This window comes from Delphinus delphis, chromosome 2, assembly GCF_949987515.2.
Source record: "Delphinus delphis chromosome 2, mDelDel1.2, whole genome shotgun sequence".
Classification (NCBI taxonomy): domain Eukaryota; kingdom Metazoa; phylum Chordata; class Mammalia; order Artiodactyla; family Delphinidae; genus Delphinus; species Delphinus delphis.
In genome coordinates this window covers 173,192,567-173,206,008 of record NC_082684.1, presented here as the reverse complement: position 1 = coordinate 173,206,008, position 13,442 = coordinate 173,192,567, and the positions used below count along the sequence as shown (strand labels likewise).

Below are 13,442 nucleotides of genomic sequence, written 5' to 3'. Positions count from 1 at the left end.
GAACCCGTGTCCCCTGCATCGGCAGGCGGACTCTCAACCACTGCGCCACCAGGGAAGCCCCTCAACTTTTTTTTTTAAACCTAGGAAGAAGGGGGGAAATTAGACCCTTCAAGAAAAATTTGTAAAAGGTCCATCCCTACCCCTGTTTGTTAATTTCACTGAAGCGCTTTTGATAGGTAGTTGTATGATTTAAAAATTCAAGCCTTCGGGCTTCCCTGGTGGCACAGTGGTTGAGAATCTGCCTGCTAATGCAGGGACACGGGTTCGAGCCCTGGTCTGGGAGGATCCCACATGCCGCGGAGTGACTAGGCCCGTGAGCCACAACTACTGAGCCTGTGTGTCTGGAGCTTGTGCTCCGCAGCAAGAGAGGTCGTGATAGTGAGCGGCCCGCGCACCGCGATGAAGAGTGGCCCCTGCTTGCCACCACTAGAGGAAGCCCTCGCACAGAAACGAAGACCCAACACAGCAAAAATAAATTAATGAATTAATAAACTCCTACCCACAACATCTTCTTTAAAAAAAAAAAAAAAAATTCAAGCCTTCTCTCTTTACCTACTAGCTAGTTGTCTTACACAAGACACTATGCCCCCGACGTAATCGTACCAGGCTCACCCTGACTTTATCATACCCTGCCCTTGTACTTTCAGGGGAATGGGTTTATTGCTTTCCATTACCTTAAAAGACTTCACTCAGCTGTTGTATATTTCCAAGTCTGCTAGGTTCTGTTTAGGACTCTCATAAAACAGGGGTTATCAATTTTGTAATAAAAAACAAATTTGAAATTATTTTATAATTATAAAAATGGTATAAAAGAAGCCTTATTGTAGAAGTCTATTTTAGTGTAGATAATATAAGCACACACACACACACACGTGATATATAAGAAAACAGCTTTTCTTTGATGGTGACTTTCTCTAATTTCTATTTTAAATTCATCTATTAGGAAAAAATGTCAAACAGCCAGGTTGGCAGTGATCTTAGGGAAAGAAATATTACTAATACCTTGCATTTCTTTAGTGTTTGGTATTTTTAATATATTTTTAACAATAGTCTGATTGTTTTGTGATAAAGAGTAAAAACATACAGTGTTACAGTAAGAGGCAGATGCACGTTTGGTGGGCCAGAGTTTGTCACGAGACTGGAGAGTACGGTTTTGGGTTCATGAGAAGAAATGATGGTTCAGGCATTATAAGAAAAGAGCAGCAATTTATTTTCACCTACATAACATTTGGTCTAATGTGGCAGGGATGTCAGTATTGAATAGCGTTTAGATATAAAGTCATAACAAATGCATACTTTCTGTGCATTTAAATGTGATGAACATTTAAAAAATGACAATAATGTATATGCAGACTAGTATTTATACAACAAAAACTATGCCAAGTTTAGTGTCTGAGAATTTTCAACAGACTGATCTTATGTCTTTCACCTGGTAAGTTTTTGAATTACAAAGCATATTTATGTGATATTATTTAGAATATTTCAGAAGGATGTATTAACAACTATGTAAGACTGATTCATTCAAGAAATATTTAAGAAATTTAGCATTAGCAAATATATTAGATGCTACAAAATATTTGTGTTAATTTTTTAGTTATGGACGCTACATAGAAGGGACGGGATCTGTGCTGCAGACTACAGACGATGTGCAGGTACTATGCGTGCTGCAGAACTAAAGTATTTGAAAATTACTTTAAATAAAATTATCTTTAATACTTAAAATTTGAGAATGTTAAAATAAGTTTACATGTTCAACTGGGATGAATATGTGTATATAATAATTATTTACTATAGAATAAATCTTCTTCTTGTTGCTAGATATGAGTATATGTACAAAAAGTGTTTTATGTTTGTACTTTCTTTTTTTCTTCTTACCTTTTGTTTTTCTTTCTATTCCATAAAGAGTAATTTGAAATGCAGAGTACAGTACTTAATGTTCTCTAAAATTATGCATAAATATCTTAGTATTGGAGCCTTCCTTTGGAGCACATACTATAAAAATGCCTGTTAGGGAAAAAATCTATATTTTAGGAAGGCTTTTTATTAATACTTCAATTGCTAATTCTTTACGGTATCATGGTTGAATACAAGCTTGATACATTGAAAGTTTTATATACTTCTGAAGTGAAATCACATTATCTTCTTTTATGCTGATTTAAACTCTTACTGTTAATAAAATTTACCCTTGCTAAAAACCCTATCAGAGACAAATGAATGTCTGGATTTGAGAAGTCATATTTATTAAATATATTTTATCATTTTAAGAAAATATCTTAATTTGATAAAATTGGTCATAAACAGTAAACATTTTAATGGCTGCTTATTTGCTTTGTAAAATCGACTTATTGGTTGACCAAGTTTCTTTTTTGTATCTTTCACTACATTTCTTTTATGTTATATTGTCATTTATTATTTCTATTCTTATGAGTTAATTTTTGAGGGACCAAAAATGACAGATACACTGAGAGTATCCTGATCTCTTCAGCATTAAGGTTTTGTTTGTTTTCTGAGTTTACCTGGCCCTTGATGAGCCAGTTACACAGTTCATTGCACAGAGATGTTTTTACCCTGTGCTGCGATGTGTTACGGAAGACTATGTGTCCATCATTTTTAAACTGTCTCACAATAGACGATATTATCTTAACGAGTCTAATTGCACTCTACTTTATTAGTTATTTTGGATGTTTTCCTACAGATTGAGAATATCTACAAATGCCTTACCAATTTGTCACAAGAAGAAAAGATAACAAGATTGTTAATGCTTCAACTTCGATTTTTCACTCCTAAAGAAATAGCAAATCTCCTTGGATTTCCTCCAGAGTTCGGTATGTGGGATACATGCAGACCCCAGCTTTCACTGATTAAAGGTCTCAAAATTCATTAGGGACTCGTGCACAGTTTATGAATAAACCCTTGCCCAGGCGGATGTGAGAGCGCTTCCTTTCCTGATTGTGCCATCTTTGACATCTTCCTTCCCTCCTGTGTCTGCTTTCTTCATAACCTGCCCCAGTCCATTCCCTTCAGACTCAGTTCCCCTTCTCCTTTCACTCCAGTAATGGTTCCAGGTGCTTTGCAGGAACAGAAGGGCCAAATCAGCAATTCCTCACTTCTCCCTACAGATGGTTGTTAATAGCATCTCTTTCTCGAGTTTATTTTTTTGCTTCTAGGAGTACTACTCGAATAACCTCACACTAGATCTTATGAAAGAATGCCTAGAATTGTCTTTGTTTTAATGAAGAAATTAACAGGCAATTGAGGAATTTATTTTTGTGTGGTGGGGAGGTATGTATTTGTACTTCTACTCCTCGGAGATAACACTCTTATCAATTATATAATTGATATAATTGATTCCTTCCCTACAAGGTTTCAGTGGAGAAAAGAAAAAGTGGAGAGGTGGTCTAGAAAGGAACTTTCCTAATGGAAAGTAAGGGTGACTCAGGAGCACAGATGCCAGAATTGACACGAAATTAGGGAATCTGAAGATGGACTCTCAAGAAGAAAAATGAAGATACCACTGCCAAGGGAGAAAGACAAGTAATGAGGAAAGCCAGGGATTGTTGCTATTAAGAGACTGGACACAGCGCTTTGCTTCTTAGAGCACCCCGCCCCTCCCTGGTCCCGCTTCCTTGGCGCTGCTGCTCTTGCTGTGTGGATGCCATCGGTTTCCTGGGCTGCGGTGGGTGTGTTCCTAGTACCTGGCTCATGGGAAGGGAGAGACACAGACCTCCCTCACATGCTTCCAGGGCTGCACAAGGAGGAAATGTGCTTTGGATAACTGATTGGGAACTTGAATGCAGAAAAGCCAAACTTCGCTAAACCTAATGTTGTTGTAATATTAATACAGTCCTAAAACATAGACCATGTTTTAAAATCTAAATAATGGATTTACAGTTGAGGTTTGGAAAGCATCTTTTTGTACATTGGGAACAAACTGCCAACAGAATTTGACTACCCTCTTGGTAATTGATTCTCCAAGCATAGTCACAGCAACCAGGTTTATTTTGTACTCTCTGCCTTTTTCTTGGTGATCTCATTCAGTCTGAAACATCCCGGGGAGTGTGTTTTAAGAAAACATAGACTTTCCGTGTCTTAGTTTATGTCACAAAGTGAGTGAGAACATCAGTGAAACAAAGAACTGAGAATTGGACTCAGGAATTTAATTCCCAGTCTACTGTTGTGGTTACTTTTTTTTTTCCTTCATATTTTAGGATGAGCAATCAAAGGTATTTTCTGTACTACTACAGAGAGAAAAGAGATTTACTGTCGAACAGCAACTCATTTCTAAGTTTTATTTGAGTGCTTATTTTTTCAAGCAGTAGCAATCACTTTGGTAATAGTGAAATGTAGCACAGACCCCAGAGTCAGACTGACTGAGTGTGAATCTTAGCCCTACTGAAGCCACTCTCTGCCGTAGTTTATGCATCTGTAAAATGGGGATAATTATAGCACCGACTTCATAGAGCTGTTGTAACAGTTAAGTGAGTTAACGTATGTCACATGCTTACAACCTATCTGACACATAATATAAAATTTGTGCTTTTATATTTTAAATGGTAGATGTTATAGCCTTTACTTCATAAATATTTTTTCTCAGTATTTAAAAATATCTAAGGGGTAAAATAGGATTTTTCGAAGTTCTCTGAAAATATATGTATAATACATGGGAGAAAGCCTTTTTCATTGCTTTACGTATTTTATTTTATTTTTATTTTTTTTCGGTACGCCGGCCTCTCACCATTGTGGCCTCTCCCGTTGCGGAGCACAGGCTCCGGACGCGCAGGCTCACGGGCCCAGCCGCTCCGCGGCATGTGGGATCTTCCCGAACCGGGGCACGAACCCGTGTCCCCTGCATGAGCAGGCGGACTCTCAACCACTGCACCACCAGGGAAGCCCTACCTTATTTTAATATGTGACATATGTGTATAGTCAGTGCCCTGCTGTCACCACTGAGCAGCCCTGTGACAGAACTGTCCTGCACGTGTGTCTCTGACGTCACGGACCCTGGGTCCAAAATGGGCGTCCTTTGAGTTGCTTGTCCACCGGCCATGACGGATTCGCATTGACTCTCCCACACATTTTGCCCTGGTTCTCTTTGTGGCCAGTGGCACGCATTCATGAGACAGCAGGCTTTGGAAGAGACAGACACTAACCGACACTTACTGAATAAAAGCTGCTCTCTTGACCTTGTTAATTCTAGGTTTCTTTGCTTTTGAGGATTATTATTTTTAATGTACCTAAGTTTTTAAAAAGTCACCTTTTAACTTTACAAAATTATGTAATTCTTTCCACAAGTGAGTTTAGATTTTAATATCTATGTATAAAATACACACATGCATATGTATATATGTGTATATATGTATTTGTATATATATATAATTTTTACAAATCTGACTTGTTTGTTTTCAGACATCTCTTCCCCTCTGATATAATCTTGGTATCTCAAGGCATCATCCTAGGGGTAGTCTAAAAGTTTGTAGGTATTTCTGCCTCTGGCTACTTTGAAGTAAATAATTTGAGATGACTAATGTGCTTGCCTAAGACATATTATCTTTATAATAGCAATTTTATGATCATGCTCAATTGCAAATATCATTTTATTATGGTAATCACTGTTATTTTATTGCAGTAAGTATAATGTCTAGTGTTGATGAAGCAACTTTATCAGGTTTTGAAATTTTGCTATTTCTAATTCTCTTTAATTATTTCCTTTATTACCTGATTTGCTTTTCCTATATTTAATTGCTATGCCAAAGGATTCTGAATGTGAAATTCTGGAATTGTAACTAAGATTCTGGCATCCACTCTTACGCATGGACAGTCTTTTACGGTGGTATGTGCAAGATTTTATTCCAGCAAATATAGTATCTGTGGGCCCTTTTGTTTTGCAAAAGAATGTAGCAAATTGAACTTCAGTATGAGAATGTCAGTTTGTGGAAGCAGAATGTAAAAAAGCAACTCTGAGGGACTTGTATCCAGAATATATAAAGAACTCTTATGACTCAACAATAAAAAGAAAAATAATCCAGTTTAAAAGTGGGCAAAGGATTTCAATAGACATTTCTCCAAAGAAAATAGATAAATGACCAATAAGCACATGAAAAGATGTTAAACATTATTAGATATTAGGGAAAGGTAAATCAAAACCACAGTAAGATACCACTTCACAAAAAGACTGACAATAACAGTGTTAACAAATTGTGGAGAAATCAGGTCCCTTGTCCACTGTTGGTGGGAAGATAAAATGGTGCAGCTGCCTTAGAAAGCATTCTGGCAGTTCCTCAAATGTTAGACACAGAGTTACTGTATGACCCCACAATTTCACCCCTAGGTGTATATCCAAGAGAACTGAAAAAAGCTTAACACATACATATATACGTACGTACATGTTCATAACATCAATGTTTATAATAATCAAGAAGTAGGGAAAAAGCCCAGATGTCTATTAATGAATGAATGAATAAATAAAATGTGGTATATCCATAAGATAGAATATTATTCAGACAGAGAGAGGAATGAACTATTGGTGCATGTTATGAGCCATTTTTTCCCTCGGATCAGATAATTTTTACTGATGTGCTTGATGTTTGAGTTACACTATATTTTATAGTCGTATTATACAACATACATAATATTGTTAATACATAATGTTATTATAAGGACTAAGATATTAAACATAGAATACTTTGCTTTTAAAAAACATTCCAGAATCAACACGCATGAACCTTGAAAGCACTACGCGAAAGCAGCCGGAGACAAAAGACAACATATTGTATGGTTCCATTTGTATGAAGTGTTCAGAATAGGCAATCTCTAGAACGGAAAGTAGATCAGTAGTTGAGGGGCAGGGAGGGGACATGGAGAGTGACTGCTAATGGGTGCCAGCACTCTTTTTAAAAAAAATTTGTATTGAAGTATATAATTAACATATAGCATTGTATTAGTTTCAGATGTACAACATTACAACATAATGATTCAACATTTGTATACATTGCAAAATGATCACCCACCATAATAAATCTAGTTAATATCCATTACCATACATCGTTACAAAATTCTTTTTTCTTGTGATGAGGACTGTTAAGACCTCTCCTAGCAATTTTCAGATATGCAACACAGTATTGCTAACTATAGTCACCATGCTCTACATTATATATCCCCAGGACTTATTTATTTCTATAACTGGTAGTTTGTACCTTTTGACCCATTTCACCCATTTTTCCCCCACTCGTGCAACCACCAATCTGTTTTCTGTATCTATGACCTTGGTTTTTTAAATTTGTTTGTTTGCTTGCTTTGGTTTTTAGATTCCACATATAAGTGAGATCATACAGTATTTGTCTCTCTGACTTCGCTTGGTATAATGCCCTCAAGGTCCTTTTCATTCTTTTTTATGGCTGGGTAGTATTCCATGGTGTGTGTATGTGTGTGTGCATTTTCTTTTTTCATTTACCCATCGATGGACACTTAGGTTGTTTCCATATCTTGTCTGTTGTAAATGATGCTGCTGTGAACATGGGGGTGCACATATCTTTTCTACTTAGTATTTTTGTTTTCATTGGATAAATACCCAGGGTGGAATTGGTGGATTGTATGATTGTTCTATTTTTAATTTTTTGAGGAACCTCCATACTGTTTTCCATAATGGCTGCACCAATTTAAATTCTCACCATCAGTGCATAAGAGTTCCCTTTTCTCCATGTTCCTTCCAGCTCTTGTTATTTCTTGTCTTTTGGATAATAGCCATTATAACAGATGTGAAGTAATATCTCATTGTGGTTTTTATTTGCATTTCCCTGATGATTAGTGATGTTGAATATCTTTTCATGTGCCTATTGGCCCTCTGTATGTCTTCTTTGGAAAAATTTTTATTCAAGTACTCTGCCCATTTTTTAATCTGATTATTTATTGTTTTGCTGTTGAATTTTATGACTTCATTATATAATTTGGGTACTAAACCCTTATCAGATTTATGATTTGGAAATATTTTCTCCTGTTCAGTAGATTGCCATTTCATTTTGCTCATTATTTCATTTGCTGTACAGAAGTTTTTTAGTTTGATGTAGTCTAAGTTGTTTATTTTTGCTTTTGTTGCCTTTGCTTTTACAGTCAGATCCAAAAAACCATGGACAAGACTGATGTCAAGGAATTTACCACCTACGTTTTCTTCTAGGAGTTTTATGGTTTGAGGTCTTATGTTCAGGTGTTTAATTCATTTGGAGTTAATTTTTGTGTATGGTGTAAAATAGTGGTACAGTTTCATTCTTTTGCGTGTATCTGTCCAATTTTCCCAACACCATTTATTTAAGAGACTTTCCTTTCCCCATTGTATATTCTCAGCTCCCTGTCATAAATTAATTAACCACATATGTGTGGGTTTATTTCTGGGCTGTCTATTCTGTTCCTTTGATTTCTGTGTCTTTTTATGCTAATGTCATACTGTTTTGATTACTTTAGCTTTGTAATGTAGTCTGAAGTCAGGGAGCATCGTGATGCCTCCAGCTTGGTTCTTCTCCCTCAAGGTTACTTTGGCTACTTGGGATCTTTTGTGATGCCATAGGAATTTTAGGATGTGGTTTCTATTTCTGTGAAAAATGCCATTGGAATTTTGATAGGGATTGCATTAAATCTGTAGGTTGCTTTGGATAATATAGACATTTTAACAATATTAATTCTTCTAGTTCATGAGCATGGAGTACCTTTATTTGTGTCTTCAATTTTTTCATCAATGGTTAAATTTATTCCTCAGTATTTTATTCTTTTTGATGCGACTGTAAATGGGATTGTTGTCTTATTTTCTCTTTCTGATAGTTTGTTGTTGATGTACAGAAATCAGCAGATTTCTATATATTTATTTTGTATACTGCAACTTAATTCATTTATTCTAACCATGTTTTGATGAAGTCTTTAGAGTTTTCTATGTATAATATCATGTAATTTGCAGATGGTGATAGTTCTACTTCTTCCTTTCCAATTTAGATTCCTTTTATTTCTTTTTCTTGCCTAATTGTTCTGGCTAGGACTTCTATACCATGTTGAATAAAAGTGGCAAGAGTGGGTACTTTGTCTCGTTCCTGATCTTAGAGGAAAATTTTTAGCTTTCATTATTGAGTATGACGTTAACTGTGGGCCAGCTTTCTTTCTGAGGTGATGAAACTGTTCTGACATTAAATAGTAGGGATGTATGCAAAACTCTGCAACTATACTAAAAACCACTGAATTGTACCCTTTAAAAAGGTGCACTTTAGGGAATTCCCCAGTGGTCCAGCAGTTAGGACTCCTCGCTCTCACTGCCGAGGGCCCAGGTTCAATCCCTGGCTGGGGAACTAAGATCCCACAAGCCATGTGGCATAGTCATAAATGAATGAGTGGATAAATAAATAAATAAATAAGTCTCCCTTTAAAAGAAAAACTGCATTTTATAGTATGTGAATTCTGTCTCCTGAAGGCTGTTATTAAATAACTGAAATAATGGTAGCCACTGCTTTTCCTAAAGTGTACTAGTGCTCAGATTTCTATTAGTTCTGTGGATGTTATGTGTGTACATGTGTGTACTGAGCGAATATGATAAGTGATATGATAATATCACGTTGTGTAAGCAATGCAATGTTATATAATATTTTTGGCTCCAAATTCTCATTTGTTACTTGAACTTCATGGATACCTTAGGGACTTATTTATGTAAATAACCACGCTGCTTTTACTAAAGAATACATCCTTTTATCTCTGGAAGTTAATATTGCAAGTGATTGTATTATAAATTGTTACCTTTCTTTTCTAGGATTTCCTGAGAAGACAACAGTCAAACAGCGTTATCGTCTACTTGGAAATAGTCTCAATGTGCATGTAGTAGCTCAACTAATCAAAATCCTATGTGAATAATTTTTAAGTAACTCTGAAAGATGGTGGCAGTATTCCATTATATCCAGATAATAACTCTGAAATTCTTTTTTGAATTAATTTTGACAAAATTCAACTAAATTATCTTATTCTCTCGTTAATAAGAATTTGGATTTATCAGGAAAATGCCGTTTTGTTTCCTTAAGTTTATATTACTGTGTTTTGTAAGGTGAAAATTATTGTTATTCTTTAGGAGAATATCTTTTTATATGAAATTGTTAAATATATATGTAAAATATTCCCTTTATAATATTACAGTATAGACAAATTTGGGAACATTAGAATTTTAATGTCTACATGAATATTTTGTAAAGTGTCATAACAGGTGTACTATATGAACTTGAGAAACTGTATATTGTGTATGTTAATTAAAGAAGTTGCTTTATGAATCTATTACTTTTTTAAAATAATTCTTCCTGTTTCTAAAATGATGATTCTAATTCTGCCCTGTTTAAAATATTGAGTGTTTTACTTAATTTCAATTTTTTAAACATTCCTTTATTTTATCTAAACAAATGTGTATAATATTTTAGACCAAATTATCATCATTTACCTTATACAACAGTCTGAAGAAAATCTCAGAAATAGTAATGCTAATTCTTGATTACCTCTCCATCGGTATGCCATAGAAAGTGTAGGTGCACATTATTTAATTATCTTTAATTCTACTTCCTTCTGAAAGACAAAACTCACTGTCCCTTTTTCATTTATACGTACCTACCTGTAGTTTGCTATCTTCAGAGCTTGCTTTTGTCTTCCTTTTCAGCTTCTTGTTGTAAGTTGAATTTGCCATCATGATCTAAGGAATGTAGCACAGCATTAAGATTTTAGGGAGGGAACTCTGCCCTCTGACCCCATTCCACATACCTATTCTGTGAATTAACTTTTATAACTTTAACTTTCTCTGACTCTCCCTCTCCATAGACTTCTTGGAATTAGGACTCTAATCAGACTAAATCTTGCATCATAAATCCTGTGGTTTTGATTTTGGTGATAAGATCAAGTGACAAATAGAAGAGAAATGAAAAGAAATAAGATGAGAAATTTTGTCACAAATTTTAATTCATATTTTTATTCTTAAAAAACAATCATCCTGATATGGAAAAATTGGAACCCTATGCATTACTGATGGGAATGTAAAATAGTGCAGCCTCTATAGAAGATAGATGATAATCCCTTTAAAAAAATTAAACACAGAATTACCATATGATAAAGCAATTCCACTTCTAGGTATATACCCAAAAGAATTGAAAAGAGGGACTAAGATATTTGTATACCAATGTTCATTGCAGCGTTATTGACGATATTCAGCTGTAAAAAGGAAGGAAATTCTGACACGTTACAACATGGATGAACCTTGAAGACATTATATTCAGTGAAATAAACCAGACACAAAAGGACAAAGTCTGTATAATTCCATTTATATGAGGTATGTACAAGAGTCAAATTCATAGAGATAGAAAGTAGACTAGTGGTTACCAGGGCTCAGGAGACCAGGGAAATGGGCGTTCATGTTTAATGGGTGTAGAGTCTCTGGGGGAGGTGCAGAAGTTCTGGAGGTGATGGTTGCACAACAGTGTGAACGTACTTAATGGCACTGAATTGCATGCTTGAAAATTGTTTAAATGGCAAATTTTATGTTATGTGCGTTTTATCACAATTAAAAAAAAAAACATTCCCCACCACCATTTTTTCAGAAGAACTCATAGATAAATATGGGAGTAGGGAAGCTGTAGACCAATGCATATATGTATCAACTATCAGTGTCTACATTTTGTGTATGTGTTTAAAGGTAAACCTTAGTACAAGTCTCGTAAATGATAGTATACAGCTATCTGAAATCACTTTGGCACACTTTTCTCTGTTTTCCTCACTGATGAAAAGATTCTTCCCAATAAGAAGGTTCAGAGTTTTACTATGATTATGCTATAATTATAGTGTCCTGTGCCCCACTGCGCAATGATACAACAAAAAGTGTTGAGTTGCAGTGCACCAGGCAGAAACACATGAAGGCTCTGTGGCGACATGTGCGTACAAACTAGGAGATAAAATACAGCTTTGTGAAAAATTTTAAATTATTGAAGTACATCCATGGGCAGATCGTGATTCTTGCCCTTAATTAATTATGTATAATAGCAAGCACAAAATTCATACATTAATGAAGATATATTTACCGGAGTATCCCTTAATTAGCATATATACACATCTTGGAAATTCTGATATTTGGACTTACTGTAAGCTTATTCAACATTTTGGAAAATATAGGCTCTCCTTTTAAAAAAACAATAATTAAATCTTTGCCATTTCTAACAGGAAACTGATTTTTTGTTCTCCCCTTTGCGTCGCTTGTGCTCTTTTATTTCTTTTTTTAATTTTTTAAAAAAATTTATTTATTTATTTTGCGCATGGGCTTTGTCTAGTTGCATCGAGCAGGGGCTACTCTTCGTTGCGGTGCGTGGGCTTCTCACTGCCGTGGCTTCTCTTGTTGCGGAGCATGGGCTCTAGGCGCGTGGGCTTCAGTAGTTGTGGCACGTGGGCTCAGTAGTTGTGGCACGTGGGCTCAGTAGTTGTGGCTCGCGGGCTCTAGAGCGCAGGCTCGGTAGTTGTGGCGCACAGGCTTGTTGCTCCACAGCATGTGGGATCCTCCCGGACCGGGGCTCGAACCCGTGCGCCCTGCATTGGCAGGCGGATTCTTAACCCCTGCGCCACCAGGGAAGCTGCCACTTGTGCTCTTCGAAATGGTTTGCCAAATAATCATAAATTATCTATTACCCTGCTTCATATTTTTAGTAAGTTTTCCATACCTAAATATAATGCATGAGACAAATCAATTTAAACCGAATGAATCATATTGGAAAATGATTTTGAAGAGGAGCTATGTAGTCATAGGAGAAGGAGCCAGTGCTTGATCATCTTAATCCTTAGTGGCAGGCAGTAGAGCCAAATGATGAGGGCGGTGAGTCACCCTGTTACTGAGGGATCAGCTGACCCTCTGCAAGTTCAGAGTCCCCTGAACATTGTGTTCTGGCTAGTAAATCAGACCTGCACAGTAGGCACTGCCCTGTGCCTTGAAAAGTGAGAAAATACCACTGACTATCAGCCAACTTGCTCCCCCTCACAAGACAGAGCCTTTTAAGGAGACGAAACCAGTAGTTGAGATTGTGAAAGTTGATGGGCCACCTAGCACTAAAATTATTTTTTTGAGGTATTGGGCAAGATTCTTTAACAAAAATCACAGTTTGTCTTTTGTTCTAACCTCAACCTAATTTGGGTCAGAAGTTGTTAAATTGTAGGAGGCTCTTGAGGATAGATGAGTGAAGCTAAGCACAAATGAAACTGGTTTGATTCTAGCTCTAGCAGTACACAGTAAAGAAGCATCCGCCATATGAGCCAGCCTCAAGCACGTGCTGAAGGATGCGTTCTGTGGGCCAGCTGCCGTGTCTGCACCCAGACTAGAATGGCTCTGGTTGCTCGTTGTTGTTTTTTTTTTTTTTTGCGGTACGTGGGCCTCTCACTGCTGTGGCCTCTCCCGTTGCGGAGCACAG

At 36.3% G+C, this 13,442-nt stretch overlaps 1 protein-coding gene across 5 annotated transcripts in view; it reads left to right on the top strand.

Moving 5' to 3' along the window:
• TRDMT1 (tRNA aspartic acid methyltransferase 1) overlaps positions 1 to 13,442 on the top strand; it is a 63,076-nt gene extending 49,634 nt beyond the window's left edge. For 3 of the 5 annotated variants that reach the window (XM_060006308.1, XM_060006312.1, XM_060006311.1), the window contains exons 9-11: positions 1,595 to 1,652; positions 2,696 to 2,825; positions 9,779 to 10,800. In XM_060006308.1, the coding sequence (XP_059862291.1) occupies positions 1,595 to 1,652; positions 2,696 to 2,825; positions 9,779 to 9,879 (289 nt within the window). In that variant the 3' untranslated portion in view covers positions 9,880 to 10,800. Of the gene's footprint in view, positions 1 to 1,594; positions 1,653 to 2,695; positions 2,826 to 3,363; positions 5,291 to 9,778; positions 10,801 to 11,189 lie in introns of those variants that run through there. The other 2 variants (XM_060006310.1, XM_060006309.1) reach the window with 2 other exon arrangements.